The 20261-nt window shown below is 45.5% G+C and overlaps 1 protein-coding gene across 4 annotated transcripts; it reads right to left on the bottom strand.

Annotated features, from left to right (window-relative positions):
* Positions 1–673: 673 nt before the first annotated feature.
* HNRNPU (heterogeneous nuclear ribonucleoprotein U) lies at positions 674–19377 on the bottom strand. 4 transcript variants are annotated; one of them, XR_007458699.1, is made up of 16 exons: positions 18448–19377; positions 17467–17578; positions 17308–17381; positions 15108–15247; positions 14421–14520; positions 13924–14036; positions 13320–13583; positions 12918–13037; positions 12365–12493; positions 12104–12272; positions 11603–11857; positions 10914–11098; positions 10477–10548; positions 4367–4437; positions 2237–2339; positions 674–1717 (listed from the first exon to the last, which is right to left on the bottom strand). XR_007458699.1 is itself a non-coding variant. In XM_049633806.1 (14 exons), the coding sequence occupies exons 1-14, from the start codon at positions 19136–19138 to the stop codon at positions 9998–10000; spliced, it is 2478 nt and encodes an 825-aa protein (XP_049489763.1). In that variant the 5' UTR covers positions 19139–19376; the 3' UTR covers positions 4499–9997. The 4 variants fall into 4 exon arrangements, 2 of the variants coding, with proteins under 2 accessions (XP_049489763.1, XP_049489764.1); XR_007458698.1 differs by having other exon boundaries at positions 2237–4437; XM_049633806.1 differs by lacking the exons at positions 674–1717; positions 2237–2339; positions 4367–4437 and adding an exon at positions 4499–10051 and having other exon boundaries at positions 18448–19376.
* Between the last annotated feature and the right edge of the window lie 884 nt (positions 19378–20261).

Below are 20261 nucleotides of genomic sequence, written 5' to 3'. Positions count from 1 at the left end.
TTATTCTCACTCTTGGACTGCGGCCAGCGTAGCAGATAGTGGGCTCGTCAAACTTAGTGGCCTCACATGCTCAGAAAAGTTTCCTTGTAGTAAGAGTGTAAGTAATGGCATTTCGAGAAACAGAATCTCTCCCAGTTGGGTCAGAAAACTTGCCTTAAAAACAAGTAACAACTGCATTACTGTATCCTGTTAAAAATGAGGAAATACTTCCTGGTTTCTAAAGTTAGGTGCTACTGTAAGCCTTAAAACATTAATGGACCGTAGGACTTTGCGGATTACTATTTTAAAAACGCACTCACCACCTGACCATATTCTTCGATTTCTTAGAACAGGTAGGATCTCTCCAAAAGTGAAGATTGTTTTTAAGTGCTCTAATTTTTCTGGAAGTATGCAGTTTCTTTTAAAAATTTTTTTTTTTCAACGTTTTTTATTTATTTTTGAGACAGAGAGAGACAGAGCATGAACGGGGGAGGGGCAGAGAGAGAGGGAGACACAGAATCTGAAACAGGCTCCAGGCTCCGAGCCATCAGCCCAGAGCCTGACGCGGGGCTCGAACTCACGGACCGTGAGATCGTGACCTGGCTGAAGTCGGACGCTTAACCGACTGCGCCACCCAGGCGCCCCATGCAGTTTCTTTTAAATGGAATTTAAATATACGCAGGGCATGCACAAACATTTTCAGAACTTGTTTGGTACAAACAAAAAACTACAGGATCACACACATATTATTACATTAATATGAATAAGTCATTTACAATTCAACCAGCTGGCATGTAAAAAGGCAAAACAGAAACAAAAACAAGGCACCCAACCAACCAAGTCTACAGCATTTATTCATTCAGGGGAAAAAAACTCCCTTTTGGAATGGAAGCAATGGAATTATTTATTTTTTGGCTCGATAAATAGCCAACAGGACATTCCAGGAAAATCTTAAATAATTTGACAAAACACAAGCTAGGGGGTCCCTTCCTGGTTAAGAAACGGTAAGTCTGAACACAGACCAGCGGACAGGATTCTGGTTATTAATGGTCCTAGAACTGGATTATGGTGGTGAGCCAGAGAAACAGAACAAGGTCAAGATATGCTGAAACTTTATTCTGGGGTGTCCCACTTTTCAAAGGTAAGTGGGGAGCGCATGCTCCGTTCAGGTCACACAAGGGAGCACCCTTCCCTCCTACGCCCACCTTTCCCGTGGCCGTCCTCACCAGGGGCAGGGCGCACGGGCTATGTGGTCTCCCAAATGCCACACCTCCTAAGAATATTTTCATCATCTAGGGGCCGCCCAAGGCAGTATTTGAACACTAATGAGGAAAGGTTGTTGGAAAATGCAGTTTACGAACATCTGTCCGCTACAGACACAACTCAAAAGCTGAATCCAGTCTGTTATTCAAAGTGACCAGTCACTCACGTTTTAAGAGGCAGCACTGTATGTGGGGGGGGGGGGGGGGGGGGCACCGAGGAGTACTGATCCAACCGGACCTTTAATAAGCTGTGTGCACAGGCCACTCCTGTTCTCAGCTTCGGTTTACAAACGGAGGCGATGTATAAAATCGGGCAATCGGATTAAGTTAACTCAGTTCCCACCTTGCCCTCCCATTCTATGATTACATCTTACCCTGAGTGAGAGAAACCTCTCAGCTGGCAAAAATTTCCAAGGCCTTCACCAGTTACAAGGTTAGTTCACTTTCACAGCAGAGTAACTGCATAAACTGAAGACCTGGGTAAAAACAAAGTTGTGACATACTTACTTGGATTGACTCTGAAAATATCGTTTAGTAAGTTTACATGATAATGCCTTCTATTTCCTTCCTCAGTTACGGAGGTTAGGGATCACACTCCTTGCTGGACTAGGACACACTCCAGGCCCCTCCCCCGTGGCTCCCGGACACCTTCCCTGAGGCCTCCCGACAGACCTCTAGGTCCCACCGCTAGTCTCCAACCCCGTCCGCTCACGCTCCGCCATCCAACCTCAGGCTCCCACCAGGTGAGCGCTGTGCCAAGCCTGTCTCCAGCGCACCTCTGGCCGCGGAGACCTGAACTCAGGCCTCTGCTTAAGCTCTCCCACTCTGGCCACAGGCAGAGCCCAAGTCCCTCGTCGGCAACTCCGGTCAGCTCTTCTCTTTACGTTCCCAACCCCTGTGCCTGGTAACACCAGTCCCCACGTGTCCGTTAAACGGTGCTCCAGGTCCCCGCTCCCCCCCGCCCCCCTCGCCAGGGGGCTGGAAGGGCAACCTACCTTCTGTGACCTCGGGAACCTCCAGGTGAATCGCGGCTTTCACTGTTCCATTAATTCCAAAACTTCACACTAGGTGATCTAGCAGTAGATACCAGCTAAATAGCTGATTAAAATAGAATTGCGGCCATTAGTAGTTTTAAAAACGCTTTGTGGCTTATCTATAATGCTTCGTTAAATCTGTCTGGTGCTCTATGCATTTCCCCCTTCCCTCACCCCTCCCTCGACTACTTGGCTTTTCCATCACAGTAAAAGGACCTCAGGGAATTTAACATTAACTAGAAGCTTTTCTTTGGACTTGTGATTTATAATGACCAAGTTTGGCAACAAAAAATTTTAACTATTCCTAGTACCATTATTTGATTTGCAAGCATCTTTTTAGTCTACGTACCTCTACTCCATCGCTGGTTTCCCTTTGCTTCGATTATATAATGCGAGGAGGTCTATATAATAAATTCAGGACTCCTGTTTATGCACTTTTCAGCAAAGAGCTAGGGATCAAATGGGGTTGGAATCCTAGATAAAAATCTGTAGCGGATGGGGGTCAAGGCACCCCTTTGAAAGTCATGTTAATATACGTACTACAGTTTGGGTAAACAGAAAGTCTTAATGAGTAGAAAAAAATAAAGCGAGTGCTAAACTTCTGATTTTTAATGGTCCTCTATAATAATAGTTTTTGGAAGCATCTTAAAATATGGTCCAGTGGTCATCCAATGAGGACAACAGAATATACCAATACCCCAATGCTGGCGTCTCACGCGGCCGATTTTATGCAGGAAGCTCCACCTTTTTTCTCTTAAAATACGAAGCTTTAGGGACAAAGCTTATTACAAAGGTCTTCCTCAAGGTATTACACGTTGAAGCTTGTAACGTTGAAGCTTGTAACTCCTACTTCAAGTAGGAGTCTTCAACAGCTATGCTTGCCTTACTCTTCATTTTCTAGAACAAAGGTTTTTTTCCAAGTATTTCTATCTTGACAAAACCAGCAGTGACTACATTTACACGAGCAGGCACTAATGTAAAAAGCCTTCGGTTGTTCATTTTTGTGAACAAATGGTATCTGTTCCACTTTCCTAGGAATAACATCCGTTAAGTTCCATATGCCATAAACTTATGGTAGGACCTCCCCTTAGGAAACCAAAGTCAACAACCTGTATACACGGGGTTTCTTAATGGAGCAGTTTCCACAGAAATGTTTCTTCCCTTTGGACTGTGAGGACAAGTCCTATGAAATGAAAGCTATGCTTTGCTATCTGAATTCAAAGCTTATTTCTGAAACAAACCTTTTTCTTGTAATGGTTTTCTTCCTCAAGTGAACAAAATCGGATTTTTACTCTTTAGTCTGAAACAGAGCAAGCAGTCTGCTCTTTCAGAAGCCATCAGATTTTAAGTGACACCGTAGAGCTCTAGCTCATTGAGCAAATCCTGATAGCTACGTCTCAACGCTATACTGTATTACCCAATACATTTCCCTCTAAGCTTCTTATCAAGCCTTTAAAGGACTTCAGGGCGGTGAGAAATTACATGCTCTGGACTGGCACAAGCAGAGCTCACACTGAGCCTTTTTATTCCTTCTGTCTTCACAATTTAAATTTACTTCCTAGTTGATTTTTCCATTTTGATATGGAGTCCCATCTCATTATCCAAAAGGATCTCAACCTATTTTCCAAATGTTTATAAACTAATAAAGAGTAAGCATGTACGCATTTAGCACAGATGCAGAAAGATCTGGGGAAAACATGGACACAGGTATCCTGGACAGTTTTCTGCATTAAAGCATTTTCCGTAATCTCTACAAGTGAGGAGAATTAAAGAGTGTCTTCCAAAAAGTTACAACAGAAGGAATTTGAACCATTAGACTAAGGATCTAACCTTTTAAGGGCTCGGCTCTATTTGCATACGCAGTCTTAATCCCATGCAAGGACCACCACTTGTGGGCACACCGATACTTCATACTTGGGGGTGCAAAGGACAGAGGAGAAAACCTGGTTTTCCAGTTTATAGAATCTAGCCAATCAGGGTTACCAATGTCTCCCAATCCCCTACTTTTAAATAAGAGAGTTCTAATTAAGGTGATCCTGGAAGCCCAAAGAACAAGTATGAAATGTACAAGCAGCAATGAATTTGGAATACCTATTGGAATCACTGGAACACATTTAGTTGGGCCCTTTTACTCTTCCACACAGGACATTCACATGGACAGACTAAGGAAAAGGAGATGAAATTTCAATCAGCATATATTTTTGTTTGTTTGCTTTATTACTTAAAAAAAAAAAAGATACATAAAGCTGGAACCTTTCGTTGTACTTGACCATGACGCTCCCACTCCCTTCAACTAGACCACTGAAATGTAAGGACACCTTCTATTACTAGCTACCTAAAAAAATTGCTAATTGCCATTCTAGTAAAAGCCCCGCTCCTTCTTCTGAAGTACCTTCTTCTGAATTTTCCCTCACCTGTCTGTAAGCCTTAATACTTCACAACGTTTCCGTCACAGGTTGGCCAACCATACTGGCCATCTCGCTGTTCTTGGCCTTTTAATTTTTTTTTCGTTGACCCTAACGTGTTGAGTATGCTTCTCAGGTGCTTGGCAAGTGCAGAAAATTTCACTGTACAAAGCGGATTTTACTTCCGGTGAGCGCCTGGACTGTTAAAGGACTGGCAGGGAAGAGCATGCCATAAACAACAGTTCAGTGTTTATTTAGACACGTTGGCTCCCTGGCCTATGCAGTCGGAGCTGCGCATGCTCCAGAGAACGTGCTCCGCCACTGGGACGGCAACGCCACTGGCGGTGCAGCCAAAACGAAGCGAATCTGCCCCAAGACATTTCTCTATTTACCTAGACTGTCGTTACCACCTCGCTTTCAACTATAGAATGTAGTTTCTCATACCCACCCATCCAGCTTTAAAACCAAAACCCCCCCTGTTCCTTGTCAAGATGCAAGTATACGTTGAATCCTGGCACGAAAAGGGAGAAAAAAATTGTAATATTCCTAGGCAATAATTAAAGTTAAGTACAAACTGAAACACACAGTTAAGGTCCTTGTCCCAATAACCTCCCTAACCAAGTAGCGCCTATCGATGATCTGTTCCCCTACAAGTAACTGCTCTACAATCACAACTGAATGCCCCAGGAGCTACGCAATGCCAAGAAATTGTAGTTATTCCGCTTTCCACGTGGACGGCACAACCTAACTTCACAAAATACAGAGCTGTTAACATTTTTAAAATAACTCCGGTTGACATTAGGACTATAGTATTTACAATCTACTGAGCCTTACAGACTAAATTAAGTTCCTTGGACCAACTAATCAGACGTACTCAATCGCCTGTAATTTTAGTCAACTGGTTAGGATGTGACGTCTGTCACTTAATGTATGCGCATGCTGTTGGCCTTCTCCTACGGATCTTAAGTGCTCGTATGGGGTCTCCAGCCGCATGCACGTTGAAATCGACTAAGTATAACCACCAAATAAAGTAGCGTACATTTTTAGCAGAAACAACAATTGGCTATTAAGTAGGTGATTTCAACTATTCAATGTCACATATACAGGATTTAAACTTCGGGATATTAAGGGACTTGGGGATCCTGGTTTTTCTTTTTGTCTACCCCAACGCACTCAAGAGACATACACTGTGTCAATCAGCACGCCTTTAGGTCACTTCCATCACAATTCTGAAGGGTTTACCTTAGATAGCAAGGTGAGTAAAAAAGAGGAGGAAGGCTAAGGTCACTCGCTTCAACACAAGCTAGCCACCATAAAGTATTTTTAGTATTTGTCTATCACGTACCTGCGGTGCTGGCACCAGGGTATAAAATACACTGGGCCTCAGAGGAACCTCAAGAAAAACTCAACCACTAACCTGGCTACACATACGACCCCCGAGTGTTTTACTGCAGACTTGAAGAAAAGGGCCGAAAATTCAAACCTAAATCCAAACAGAAGGCTCCGCGTAGCAGAAGGGCATTATGGTTTTAGGTAAGTTTATGAAATTAACCATTCGAGTTCGAAGAGACCGGTTGAAGGGGACTAAAACTATTTAGACAGCTAACGCAGTTAGTCTAAATACCAATTTACCGTCCCCTTTAACGCCCCGGGCGTAACCTTCGTGACCTATTGCCAAGGCCCTTAACGCTACGTATCTTTGCTCTCTACCATTACTGAAACGTTACACCATTTCTCAGAGCCCCAGAAACAAAGGACGACAAAGTTTAGACTCAAACCATTTTAAATACTTAGGTACACACGGCTTTAGAAAAGAATGCTGTACTCCTCTTTCCAGAGTAGTTCAAGGAATATTCGGGGGGGTGGGAGTGGCCAATTATTCTCTGCTACATCCACCCACTTTTAAAAAAGACACTTTATACTTACGCGTACAAAGGGAGTCGTGGAAACGGTTTTTAAGGTTACATTACCAGACACTAAGACTTGGGCTATGAAAGACAGGTTTATGCCTTCCTTGGTAGCTTATTCTGGTTTTGGCTTTTTCAAAAGTACCAGATATATTCCTACAGACCTATAATCAGTTTTTTGTAGGTGACCAAAGTCTATCCCAAGCTTAAAAAGGTATGGGAATACTTCGTTTTTATTTGTGCGACGGGACCTATTATGAAAATGGTCCTAAGGACAAACAGCCAAATTATATTAAGCGCACAGAAAAACACATTGATTCCCACAACTGAGGCAAGCATTGGATGCAGAACACATCTCCATGAATGTAAATTCTCCCGAAGGTGGAAAACATACTTAAGTATTACTTCTCCTGGAAAAATTTTAAGTACTTTGTCAACGCAAGTAGTCTTTAGGAAGCTTTAATACCTTGTCAGTGCTCAGGACATGGTCATTTTCAGACAGAATCTACCCTGGCCAAGTGTGAGCTTCTGGTTTTGTGGATTTAATGAGGCTTCCTTTGGTCAGATGGACTTCACTCGTGCTGCATTCTAAGATTTCATCTTACTGTCTGGCCAGGAAGGGGCCACAAGTTAGTCCTGACCTCCTAGGTCCAAGCCAGAGACCTCCACGTCAAAGGCCAAACAGGAGCCACAAGACAGAACCCACCAGCAGCAAAGCAAATGCTCTACAGGACAGGAGCGGTTACTTCATTTCTTACAGTGATTTGCCATCTTTCCTGATTAACCTATTCCTGCACTTCTCACACCGCTGGAGCTCACCAATCTGATCCAACACCTCACTCAGGAGGACAGGACCACCTGCAAAACTTTCTAGGGGAAGTACCACTAAACCAACAGCAATCTCACCGGTGGAGCGGAGACATTTGTTCCCAACTAGGTCTTTTGTTTCTTCGGTTTTGCTCGCCACAGAGGGACGGGCTACAGGAGGGGCAAGCAGGAAGCCAAGTTTCTCGTTTACAGACCCTACTCTGCCAAATGGCGTTTCTTCTTTTTCTCCCTTTTGCTTGCTATCTGATACGCTCCTCCTTCCCAGTTCCTTAAACACGAAGATTATTCCTTTCCAGGCATATTTAGTTCTAATCTTGAGGAGACTGCTGCTGGAAATTTTAACATATTCCTGGACAGTGTTTTTATCTATTCCACTGGTCTTCCCAAACTTCTCTGGACTACCCAAGGGAGAACAGTCTACCCAACAGTATTATTTGGCCATTACGCCCCCACCACGATTCACGTTAGAGTATGAACTCCTCGGGAAGCAGTTTTCAACTAGAAGGTAAGATCCAAGATGTTTCAAACGTACCCAGAACACTGATTAGCAACAAAGCTGAAAACAAATTTTTGCCCTGGGTAGGTCTACTATGCAATCCTCGTAATTACAATGTGTACTGATATAACAGTTAATGCCAGTGGTTGCCAGCACTAAAGCTAACTGCTAAAAAAACAAAAACCCTTGAGACGCTACCTTGTCCCGTTAAGTATTCTCACCGGAATTCCAGGATTAGCCTCCGCTCCCAAAATGTATCAACTTAAACCTACACCACCAGCTAAAACTCCACTCCCGCTCCGCTTGTGGCAGAATTCCTAGGAGTATGAAGAAGTGAAAAATCTGATTGAAGATGGCTAAAACAAAAATCTAAGCAAACAGAAGAAAATACAGACAAACCTCAACTTACCAGAAGCAACCTAAAACACCAACAAAACGCTAGACTGAAGTCAAGTTTTAGTTCTACAGTTTGACTCCTGATTCCTCACTTCACATCAGTGAGGGTCCTTTAGAAGATTAAGTGTTCTGTGCAAACCCAATAGAATTACAATTAGGGGATCTAATGCGGTCACATAGCTACAGTTAAGTTAGCAGTGTTGTGTAGTCGTGAAATCAAGGACTGGCTTGTACGATGGCTTCTAAAAGCATCTGTTCCCAGAGTCTCACGTATCAGATATATGCGTATTAAGATATATGCGTATTAAGATATTCTCTCGAGGACAGCCGTTAGCATTTCGTAAAGATGGTAAACTGAGTGTTAACTTCTCCCAGCCAGTACACCTTTTCCCCTCATTAAATGTTAAGTCGTCTGGGGGGGGAGGGGAAGGAAGGATTCAACTTTACTTCGTAATTAAAACTCAATTGTCAGTATACATTTAAGTTTTTAAAACCTAAATGTTCGAAGTACGGAGTACAGAATAAGCTGTCCAGAAAGCACACACTTAAATTTCCTCCTCTTGGGAGTTTTATAAAGGGATTTTGAACCTTGATGGCGAGAATCCCAAAACGAGAGTAAAATGAATTCTTTTTATTGCAAACAAACGTCTAAATTAATTTCTCCACCCACTTTCTTTAGAAAGAAAAAGAAATCAGCAGGCTAAGGAGATACCCATTCAAGAACTGACATGATTAAAAATTAAGATATAAATGGGTGACTCACAATTTCATTAGCTTACAAAGATGGTGGAGTAAAGTACTACAAGCACACTAGTGATACAGTATTTTGTGGGAGAAGGGCATACAGACATAGCTAACTTCATATAGATCCCATTAGACAACTGGATTTACAACAAGTTTTTTTAATAAGAAATGGGCAAAGCCAGCTTTCTTTTCAGAATCAAAATGCAGAACAAATGGAAAAATTATGGTATTGAACCTTCACAAGTTTGAGCCTCCACAAATAATGCAACCAAAGTTTTACATTTTGAACAGCCCTTCTACGTACACTCCATCTTCTCTCTCTTGGTTCCAAGTTTTCTCTTCGTTCCCCATTAGGCCAATTCCGTTGTTATTTAAAAAAAAAAAACAAAGAAAAAGACTTCCCAGTTATGGTCAGGAACTACGATGGAAGCTTCCCCCTCCGCCGCTCGGCAAACTACAGAGAGGATGGAGTGTTCTAGGAGCAGTACAGAGTCTCAGGTGATTCATGAGGACTGCGCGGTCCTCCCATGAATCTGGTTGCTAACATTTCTATTATATTGTGACAATGACTCCCGACTGTTATCTCTGTGAGAAATGGGGGGAGTAAATTCTTAATAAAAGACACCAGGTACAAAGCAACATTTTACTTTTGTTGTGATAAAAAAAAAAAAAAGTCACATTTTACAGATAAAATGTAGAACCCTGAAATACTGACACATTCTCTTATCGTGCACAATGCTGAGGTTCTCTTACGATTCACTTTAAAACTGCAATTAAAAATGTACAAAAAAGAAAAGAAAAAAAATCAACCCACAAAGCTTCTAAAAAAGGAACCCGCAGGCACTTCCTCTTGTGGAATGTTTAAAAAGTTAGCCTACTAAAGAAAACAGTCGACTTCTTGTGAAGGTTTTGGAGAAATATGTATCAGTTCGTTTTATTTGGGTATTCAATAATATCCTTGGTGATAATGCTGACTCCATGGCTTCTGACCCCAGAATTGCTGTAAGAGAAAATTTTTTTTTTAAAGAAAAAACATCAATAAGCCACTCAAACTGCTTTTAGGAAATGACAATCTAATTCAGAGTAATTGCTGGAAACAAATTTACACCTGTCATACCTCTGATTTCTATCAAACCAGATTTAGTTAGTATTAATATCCCATTATTATCAATAAACACATTACAAAAGAAAACACATCATGACTTGGTTAGTTTATACAATTAAAGCTAACAATAAAAAGAACCGTACGTATTAAAGAATATTACTTTATTAAAACAGTAAGTTACAGCCATCTCCACCTATATTCAAACCTCGCCCTGTAACGATTATAAAACCGCTCCAATCCCTGCGCAAGGGTTTCAAGACTGACTCTTACGATGAACTTAAGGCACAATGAATGTACGTAGCACATAAGAAGTTACTTACACCCTGCTGCCACTGGTTGTAGCCCTGAGATTGGTTTTTGTAGCCACGATTGTTTCCTCGTCCTCTGAAGTTCTGGTGGGGGGGGGGGGGGGGGAGGCAGGGAGGAAAAAAAAAAAATCCTTGAAAACTCAAACTCCAGAGCACAGGTCTGTGCTGTACACAGGAGCCAGCAGCACAGGACAGGCCTCGCCTCTAGCAACTCAACCCTGGGCACCCTGTGCTGTTTGCTCTCGGTGTTTAATTTATTCATTTAAGACATCCTTGGACGTGTTGCGGGTTCATGCACCTGAACACCAAACTTAGGCGGCCCTCGTTCTACCATCCCTGGTGTTCCTGCGCCACCGCACTCAGACCTAATGGCCTAATTGAGGCTGTGACAAGACTTTACAACTTTCCCGACTCCGTTATCCGAATCATCGGGGCCGGGGGCGCGTTACCTGGTTGTAGTTCCCTCTGTTGGGCATCCCGCCTCTGCTGTAGTTCCCTCTATTCGAGTAACCGCCTCGGCTGGGGAACACGGGGCCGCGAGGGTACGGGTAGCCGATGCCGCCGCTGCCGCCACCGCCGCCGCCTCGCTGCGGCATGTTGCCCCTCCTGTTGTAACCACCGCGATTCCCAGGAGCTGCAGACAAGACACGTTGGCTTTAGCAACCTTGCACTTCCTTTCCACAGGACCCTACTCTTGCGGACTGGCCCTCTACTGTAGAGAAAAGTAACTTCTAAAACCAACAGGGGCGTCTGTCTGGCTCGGTCGGGTAGGCATCCGACTCTCGATTTTGGCTCAGGCCCGGACCACAAGGTCTGTGGGATCGAGCCCTGCGACAGGCTCTGTGCCGACAGCGCGGAGCCTCCTTAGGATTCTCTTTCCCCCCCTCTGCCCCTGCCGCGATCACACACGCTCTCTCAAAATAACGTTTAAAGAAAAAGACACAACAATGTTTAACACCTAACAAGGCGTGCTTAGGATCACATCACGGCATTTGAAGCTAGTTACTAGGGCAGCAGAGTCCAGGGAGGTCAACTGTCCTGCGTTAAATTCAGTTGACCACCACCCAGCCCCCAAACTTAGAAGATGGTCATCGCTCATTCCAACCTCCAACCAAGTGAAACTCAAAAGCAAACTCGCCTCCTCCTCTGAAACTCCCGCCGCGCATGTTGAACCCGCCACGTCCTCTGTGGCCGCCGCCTCTGTTGAACTGGTTCTTGCCACTCTTATTTTTATTGCTCTTCTTGGAACCGGTGTTCTGTTTCTTTTCCGGCGGCAGGGCCTTTTTGCTCTCCTCCTTATACTGCTCCAGAAGTTTTTGGGCTTCCTCCTTCTGCAGCTCAACATAGGTGATTTCATCAAAGCACTCGGCCACCTCTGGCAGCGTGAAGTTTCCTACAAGGAATAGGGTCAGATTAGCCCCAGACCACAGTCCTAAAGCCTGCTTTCATCCTTTCAAACCACGCTATGCCATCTGCTCAGTGTACAAGCGTTTCCCTAAAGAGAGAAATAAACCCCCCACACACACTCCCTTAACAAAGAGCGAAGGTAACTCAGGAACCGGCATCACTGGCAAACATTCACGCGAGTTTGCAGGTACAGATCTCGGCAGATTTAACGTTAATAGAATTAAATTCATACCTTTCATTTTGAGGACAGCGTGTTCTGGTAGGTCTTTCCCCTCTACTTCAGCTTTCTTCTGTGTTCTTTGCTTATAGTCTTCATCTTTTGGGCAAACTACGACAGCTTTTCGCTGGAAGCCTGCAAACAGGCACATTTTTCTCCTCTGGGCAGCAGCAGACACGTTGGTCTTTAAAACAAAGTTCATAAACCCAAATGTTAGCTCCACGCCAAACCCAATCATCAGTTCCTTTTGTTTATAACCTCAAGGCTGCAGCTCACCTGATCCAGAATGAAATTTCGCTTCTTACGGGCAGCGATCTCAATAAACTTTCCGAGACACTGTGGAGCCCTCTGCAACAGCGTGTTCAGTTTTCCAGTATCAGCCATCTGTTTCTTAAAACCTGCCACCTGTTTTAAAAGTTCAACAGTTCCTTTGAACTTGTGAATAAAGCTCAATTTTTTTGTAATATCAGCTTAGATCTACATGGAAACCAGACATTGCAAAGTTTAAATACTGCCTTTCCTTATCATCGCTACAAAAAAGGTTGTTTTATCACGTAAGCAAGATCCTCTGCTCTTCTAGTTCAGCTACTAAATGTCGAAAGTTCAAAAAGTTTCCTAGGAAAAATAAAGCGTCGCCCCTGGAAGGCACTTTACCTTCCAGACAGAAGTAGTTTACATCCTTCTATAGTTTAAGTAACCAACGGAACTTTGCCCAAGCTCCTATCTCTAAAACACCAACGCAAAATGGATAAAGACAACAGGCAAAAAAGTTTTAATGCCTTCTGGTCTTTTTAAAGTGCTGAGATCACACCCTCAATATTTTTCTTACCATCATTTTATCCATTATGGTGTTTGTTCCGAGAATGTTGTATTTACCAGGATTTTCTGCCGCATGTTTAGTAACCCAGGTGGTTTTCCCAGCTCCGGGCAAGCCAATCATCATAACAACCTACCATGGAAAAAAAATGTTTCACTTAGTAGAGCCATCTAAAAATTCCTGAAGTTATTTTGTGAAGTGCACAAAAACCCAGTTTCAATTTGTAAATTTTCATTGCCCTAAAACAAGGGAATTTTTGGAAAACTTAATATTCTACATCAAAAAACACAGCTACAGCTGATGCCAACAGCCGTGCCACAAAGCAAATGAAACAGAACAATCATCCAGATCTTCTGAATGTCATTCTTGCCAAACAAAAGTAACCTTCAAATGCTTTTAAAAAAATCCACTTACTTCACAATCTTTCTTCTCTTCAGGCCCCTTTGGTCCTCTAACTCGATCCTCTAAGGGGACATTCTGGATAAAAGTATAATCTTCTGGTATTGGAAAATATGGCTTTTCCTTCTGACCAAAATTAAATTCAACTGCACAGTTGTGGCAGAGAACATGCGGGAAGAGTGGCCTTCCAGCAAGAATTTCCTTACTGATTTTGAAGGCAATGCCAAGATCTTGCCCGTTCTTTGCATAGGAGAGTTCTACTTCATCGCTTTCAAAGTTCTGTTAAATTGGGAAAAAAATTAAGATTTTAACCTGCTTCCTTTAAACTTGCTTTAAAAAACCCTCAAAATTCAAGTTGAGTGAAGCTTACCCTCTGGAAAACAGATTTAGGTTAAACGTTAGGAACTTTAGAATAGTTATAAACAATGAGACACACACATCTAGAAGCAGAAACAATACTGCCTTCAGTAAAATACACTAGATTTTTCAGGTCCAGTTCACGTTAAGTACTTTTTAGTCAAAATGGGTTAGTAATGAAGGCCAATGTTGATAAACCTTTTTAAAAAAAAATCCCCAGCTAGTAATTGCTCACTTATATACAGATACTTAGTTGACTTACAGCAAAACATGTTATCACATCATTTTCATCAAATTTCTCTCCATAATCTTCAGTCTCACAGTTGCAGGTTTTTATTCCTTTAAGAGAATACCCATAAGAGAATTCTTCTTCACCTAAGAAAATAAAGAACTTTTGTGAAATCGATTGTTCAAAACAGTCCCATGACCCACATATTTTAACATTCAGGATAGAGGACAACAATATGAATGAGTACCTAACCTAACATTCTTCCACTCATGCTGTATCTAAAACATAGACAAGTAATGAGAGCTACAAGGCTTATATAACTATTTGAAAAACTGCAGACCACAGGATAATGTTTTTCCTAACCACTGGTCATAAAACAAGTAACCATCCTACTATACATGCTAATAGCATTCATCTCTAAAATACTAATAGATTAAGAACAAACAAGACAGAATTAGAATACTTCTAGTCTCACTACTGAAATCAGACCCTGAACACTCATGAGGACAGTACTCTAATGGAAACTTTACCAAGCAACATTCCACTTGTGGTTAGTGACCAGCCAATCCGAACTTCATGTATGTCAATATCTTTTGTATATAAATGCCTTACTGGGATCTTCTCTGTAACCTGAAAGTCAAATCATAAATGATTACAATGAAGATAAACCCTTGAACTCTAGCTTCATTTCATCTGGGCCATGGGCTAAGTCTTCTCTGGCTACTAATACAAAGACACTCATTCTACCCTGTCATCTCCCCCCTCCCCCATAAGAACTTTACAAATTGACAGAACTTGTAACTTGGAATTGAAAAGGTTCAAGTTAAGTACTTGGTTGGATCACATTTAAAAGAACAGATAATGTTTAAAAATTACATATTCCTGACTCAAAACCCGATGAAAGTATACGCTCAACATGCTTTGCTCTGGGACAAAATGAGAAACCCAGCAGTTATTTTTAAACTCTTGGTGGGCTTTTCAAGTGCCTGATAAAAAAGGAGCACCCTAAAGAAAAACAGACTAGCTCAATAACAAATTCTGATTGTAACAAATAATGGTTAATGGTTATAAAACAAAGGTCTTCCAAGCCCCTCTTCCAGTCCACAGAAACTTCCAAAGAAAGAAGCCCCACTGACACTGAATAGCGTCCAGGAACTGGAAATTCACTTGTTTAAAAAAAAAAACAAAAAACCAAAAAGTCACAAAACTGCATTTACCTTCATCTCAAAACAGACTTTGCCTTTGGACACACCATAAGATGCCCTTCCTCCGGCCCAAAGAAAAGCAAAACTCTCCATAGTAAGGGAAGAAGCACTGAGGCGGTCTCTTGATATTTTAAAATGTAGATCACAATTATCTGTAATTATATCAAATACCATATTATTTCTTTTGACATCCAACGTGAATACAGCTGCTACGTAGGCAAAACCTGGTGATTACATTCTTGCGTATTTCCTAATGCTTCACCGACACTGCTTCTACAAACCATGCTGCTGCTCTGACCTTCCGTTTAAGCCCCACCCCCACACCAAGTCACTCACCAAATTACCAACTAAAGCGTAAACAGCCTCCAAAACTAAAACAGCCAGGTTTAACGTGTATTTTAAGTATATAAAATAATCAAGACAATGGGACATGGATACATACCTGCTCTGCTCTTTACCTTGATTTAGAGGCAAGCAGTAGAGGATAGCAGGAAATCAAAGTGAAGTATGCCAGAACCAGGGAGAATTTACCCGTGCCACAATAAAACTGAAGGTAGGCCATGATATTTTAAAATACAGGAATATGAGCCGTTGATCCTGCCCTTTGTAATTTTAAAACACCAGGGGCTCTAGATCCTAAATTCTTTCTAAAACTTGTGAAGGCAGCCTCAACCCTACAAAGTGCAAACCTGGTTGTCTAACACTGTTCATATTACAGCATTTTAAGGTCCCTTTTCCCCAGGCTTGCCGGTTAGTCAATAACAATGGGGGATTATCCACTTCCCGGATTACTCAAATCCAAAAGGTCTTTAACTTAGCTACCTTTGGGTCACTGGCTCATTTTGTATGCACCTTCTTGGTGTTCCCCCCATGAGAGCTGAAGTTAAAAAACTGTTTTCTTCAACAGTTTTTATTGATGAGAGGAAATTAAAACTAGTTTGGAATTCTCCTTAAATAAGCTTTGCTCTCAAAAGATTCCTGATCGCTGGTAGAATTTTTGGCTCAAACTGTGTTTGTACCCAATGTAAGTAGCAAATTAAGGAGCTGATATTCCTCAGTAATGAATTAAAAGCCTACTCTGATAGTAGCGTTACTTCTTGAATCACTGCTTCACTATCCTACCCATGCCCGCCCAGTTTGTATTTAAGCAACCAAACTGTATTTAAAACTTTCAAAGAAAACTACTTTTCCGTGTGTGTTTTCTCTTTTAAAAGACTCCCTTAGCTCAACTACCTGTAAAGGACATTTAGTAAGAAATCCAGGGTTAATGTTTACATCCTCACAAACCTGATTAAAATTAAATTCGTATTGGAAAACCCGGGAATCTACACTTTAACTGCCTGGATCTACAGGGCAGGTTCACACCTTACCGCTTACTTTTCAAGCAATTGTTTCTACCTTTTGTTCTTTCTATCCAAGTGAAAGAATTGTGCATTCTGATCAAATGTTAAACCAACAAAACGTTGTTGTTAAAAAATAAAGTCACACACGTGACAGCCAAGGCCCGTCTAGAGGTCTGCAATCCTCCTCATACTCAATTGCAACCCAACTTGGGTAAAGGAGCAGTATTTACAGCGCTGCCATTGACACCATTCGCTGCTGAAGAAAGCTAGTAGCCCCGTGATAGCCCACTGCTGCTGCCCCAGGTCTTTGGAAGAAATCAACTTATGTTAAAGCAGCAGCTACTGAACTGGAATTGAGAACAAAAGAGCAGTTATTGAAAAAGTAATATTACAATCTTTTAGAATAGGGAATACACTTGCGTGCTAATGGGAAAAGCCATTCATTACATATTTCACTAGCCCAAAGAGCTCCCTTGCTAGAATTCTACCCCAAAAAGGGAAATTATCGTAGGAGCCTGCAAGGACAAGTTACAGATAGTCTTACAAGTTTCCATTAACTAACTAAAATTTAAAAAACTGGCATTAATTTTACATTCCTACAAATGAAAACTTTCGAGTCATATAAAAAAATATAACCAAATTGCCGAAGCCTGGAAAATTATCAATACGACACAACCGATGCTGTACTAAACATTTAGCTACCGAAATCTGAATACAAGCCATCACCACCTTCCTTTTAACAGAAACGGTTTAGGCTAAGTTTTATGCGTTTACGTTCGGTGCACTGCGTTGTTTTCTAACACTCTCTCGGACCCAAACCGCCACACTGAGAAACTAGGGGAGTAGACGGGAGAAACCGCTTCACTTACAAGTATCAAGACAAACCACTGTGTCATCGAAGTGCTCATCTTCCTCTTCAACAGGTGGCTGGGGAGATTTGGCTCTGAAAGACAGAATTGTCTCCTGATTCAGCTTGTCCTATCCAAGACCGAACGGGTAACGAGTAGAACTAGATGGGCATCCTCTACCTGCTATACTTGTTCTCTTCAATGTACTCAAAATATCCACGGCCATGATCTTCTCGAGGTCTTTTCACACCTCTCTTTTTATCTCCGCCTTTCTGCTCTGTTTTGCCGTCTCCTATAACACACAACACCCCCGCGTAAGGGGCCAAGCCGCATCACGGCGGAAAAGAAAAACCCCCTTCCTGTTCAAAGACGCAAAAAGCTCGACTTCCCCGTTCTTTTCCGGGAGGGTTTTCAATCGACGAATCCAACGCGAACCCAAAGAACAATCAGCTCGGAACCGGGCTGCAGTTAGTGACGCAGTCCAAAACCATCGCTAATTTTGCCACTCTACGCGAAGATTCGAGAAAGCTCCTGCAGGCTAGCGCGGCACAGGCCCCGAGCCCACGTGTATCCCAAAGAGAGTTCAGGAAGGGGGGAGGGGCCGGCCCGGCCCGCGCGCCCTCCCCTCCCCCACCCGGGCCCGCGTTCCCCGCGGCCGCATTGTACTGATCTTCCGCCCCGCTCTCCCCGCCCGGCCCCTCCCGCCGGAAGTGACGTCACGCCGAGACCCTGCGCTCCTTGCACAATACCGCGGCCCAGCGCCGCCAAAGCGCGCCCGCCCCGGGCCCTCGGGCCTCTCCCCTCCCCCCGAGACATGTGCCCGCACCGCGCGCACGCAGCGCGGCGGCGCCACCGCGGGCCGGCGGGGCTCCCGCCCGCCGCTCCTCCCCCCTCCAGCGGCCGCTGGCTGCTCCCCCCCCCCCCCCCCACCCCCGGCTCGCCAGCCACATAATGGAGGCGCCGCCGCCACCGTCGCACGCCCCGAGCCCGAGACCTCGCGGCCGGGCGGGATTCCCCGCGCCCCCTCCCCCCCTCCCCGCTACCCCCGCGGCGGCCCCCGCCCGGGGCTCCCTCCCCCCGGCGGGGCTCCGGCAGGCCTGGGGCACGGTCCCCACCCCGCGCGGGCCTCCCGCCGCGCGCAACGTACAACGCAGCACTCACCCGCCGCCGGAGCCCCGGGGCGACCGCCGCCTCCGCCGCCTTCCGCCTTCTTCTTACCTCCCGCCTGCTGCTGGCCCTGCCTCGCCCCGGGCGGCGCCACCGTCACCGCGAACAGCGAGGTGGGGCCGCTGCTCTTCCCCGCGGCCTCCTTGGCGGCCCCGCGCTGCTGTGGGGGCTGTTGCTGCGGCGTCGCCGGCGGTTGAGGCTGCTGCTCCCCGTGCCCGTTCTCGTCGCCCGCGCCTTCCTCCTCGTCGCCGAGCTCATCTTCCCCTTCCTGGAAGCCCTGATCGTCGCCGTTCTCGTCTTCCGAGGCGGCCTCCTCCTCCTCCATCGGGCCCGAGTCGGCCGCCCCCGCGGCCCCGTTCTCCTCCCCTAGCTCCATCTGGTCGCCATCCAGCGCGGCGATCCCTTCCTCCTCCTCTTCCTCCTCCTCCTCCTCCTCGTCGCCGCCGGCCGCGGCCTCCTGCTCGAGGCCTGCTCCCGAGCGCCCGGCGGAATCCCCGCCCAGGTCTAGGCTGCCGTTCCCGGGCTCCATGGCGGGGCGGCCGCCGGCCTCCTCGTCGTCCAGCGCGGCCTGGAGTCGCTCCATGAGCTCGGCCTTGAGACCCTTGTCGGAAAGGCGCCGCTTCTTGAGCTCCTCTTTCAGCTCCGAGACCTTCAGCTTTTTTACATTAACAGGCGAGGAACTCATGGTGAGGGCCCCGATTCACCGCTAGGCGCTGGCTCAAACTCGGCTCCGCTCACTCGGCCACTGGTGGCGGCTGCTGCGGCTGCTCCTCGGCCCGGGCGGCGGCTGCGGCTGCGGCTGGAGGTGGGTTCGTGCTGCAGAGCGGACCCGCCTGGTGTCGAACGGCGCCAATTCCTTTCACCGAGTTCGCGAGGGAGACGCGGAGACTCGCCTGGCGCGAGCGAGCACGCAACGTCCTCTCGCAGGGGCGGCGCCGCGCACGTAATATAGGCGCCCCGCCCCCTGCGCCGCCGGGAGCGCCGCGCAGGAGGAGAGCCGGAGCGCGCCCGCGCCCCGCCCCGCCCCGCCCGTGCCTGCCTCCCCGCCCCCACGCCGAACCCGCCGGGAGCGCGGCGTAGGCCGCGCAGTGCGCTTCCAATTGGGGCCGAGCAAATGGAGGAAGAGGAAACCGCCTTTCGGTTAAACCGATCCTCTGCAGCCTCCGCTGGCTTTTCTAGTCCTCTGCCGGCGGTACTCGTCCCGCTCTTGGCCTTCCCGGCCCGGAGGCTGTGTGCGCGCACGGGCTCGCAGGCCTCGACCTGGCCTGTTCAATGGAGCCCTCCACCTTTTCTTCCATCTTAGATCTGCCTTCGTATCTGTCTCCCCAGCTATTTGTTCGAAACTCCTTCAATCTCATTTCCGTGTCGGTTTGTACCACACGAATCGGCAGTTATCGGACGCGGGGGGCTTTCTTCCGCTTAGTGTTTGGTTTAATTTTTCCAAGCCCTGCCTGGCGCCCTAGGTTTTAAATTGAGGAAGGGCGAGGACAGAGCATCTCTATTGTCTCTTCCCCAAGCCCGGGTGCAGGGCTGGCTTCGGGAGCGGGAGCCTCCACTCCATGCTGCCAGCCTCCCCGGGGCAGCTGTTCGCCCGGTGCTCGGAGCCTGAGAAGTTAAATAAGCCTCAGAATGGCGTTTCTGAGTCGGCTCTACCTCCCCAAACACACAGACCTCTGCAAAATTAATTCCGTCCAACTCAGGACCTGGTCATCCAGTTATGACGTCCCAGCAGCCAACAATGAGGATGAGACCCAGCTAGATCATGCACAACGATTCTATTCCTCATCCCGTACAAATACTCCTGATCG

Source organism: Panthera uncia, chromosome F1, assembly GCF_023721935.1.
Source record: "Panthera uncia isolate 11264 chromosome F1, Puncia_PCG_1.0, whole genome shotgun sequence".
Classification (NCBI taxonomy): domain Eukaryota; kingdom Metazoa; phylum Chordata; class Mammalia; order Carnivora; family Felidae; genus Panthera; species Panthera uncia.
This window is presented reverse-complemented; position numbering and strand designations above follow the sequence as displayed.

Coding starts and splice junctions, on each gene's coding strand:
- HNRNPU (XM_049633806.1), bottom strand. CDS start 19,138: ATGAGTTCCTCGCCTGTTAATGTAAAAAAGCTGAAGGTCTCGGAGCTG. Junction 11,858..12,103: donor CGCTGTCCTCAAAATGAAAG/GTATGAATTTAA, acceptor TATTCCTTGTAG/GAAACTTCACGCTGCCAGAG. Junction 11,099..11,602: donor CGGGAGTTTCAGAGGAGGAG/GCGAGTTTGCTT, acceptor TCTTGTCTGCAG/CTCCTGGGAATCGCGGTGGT.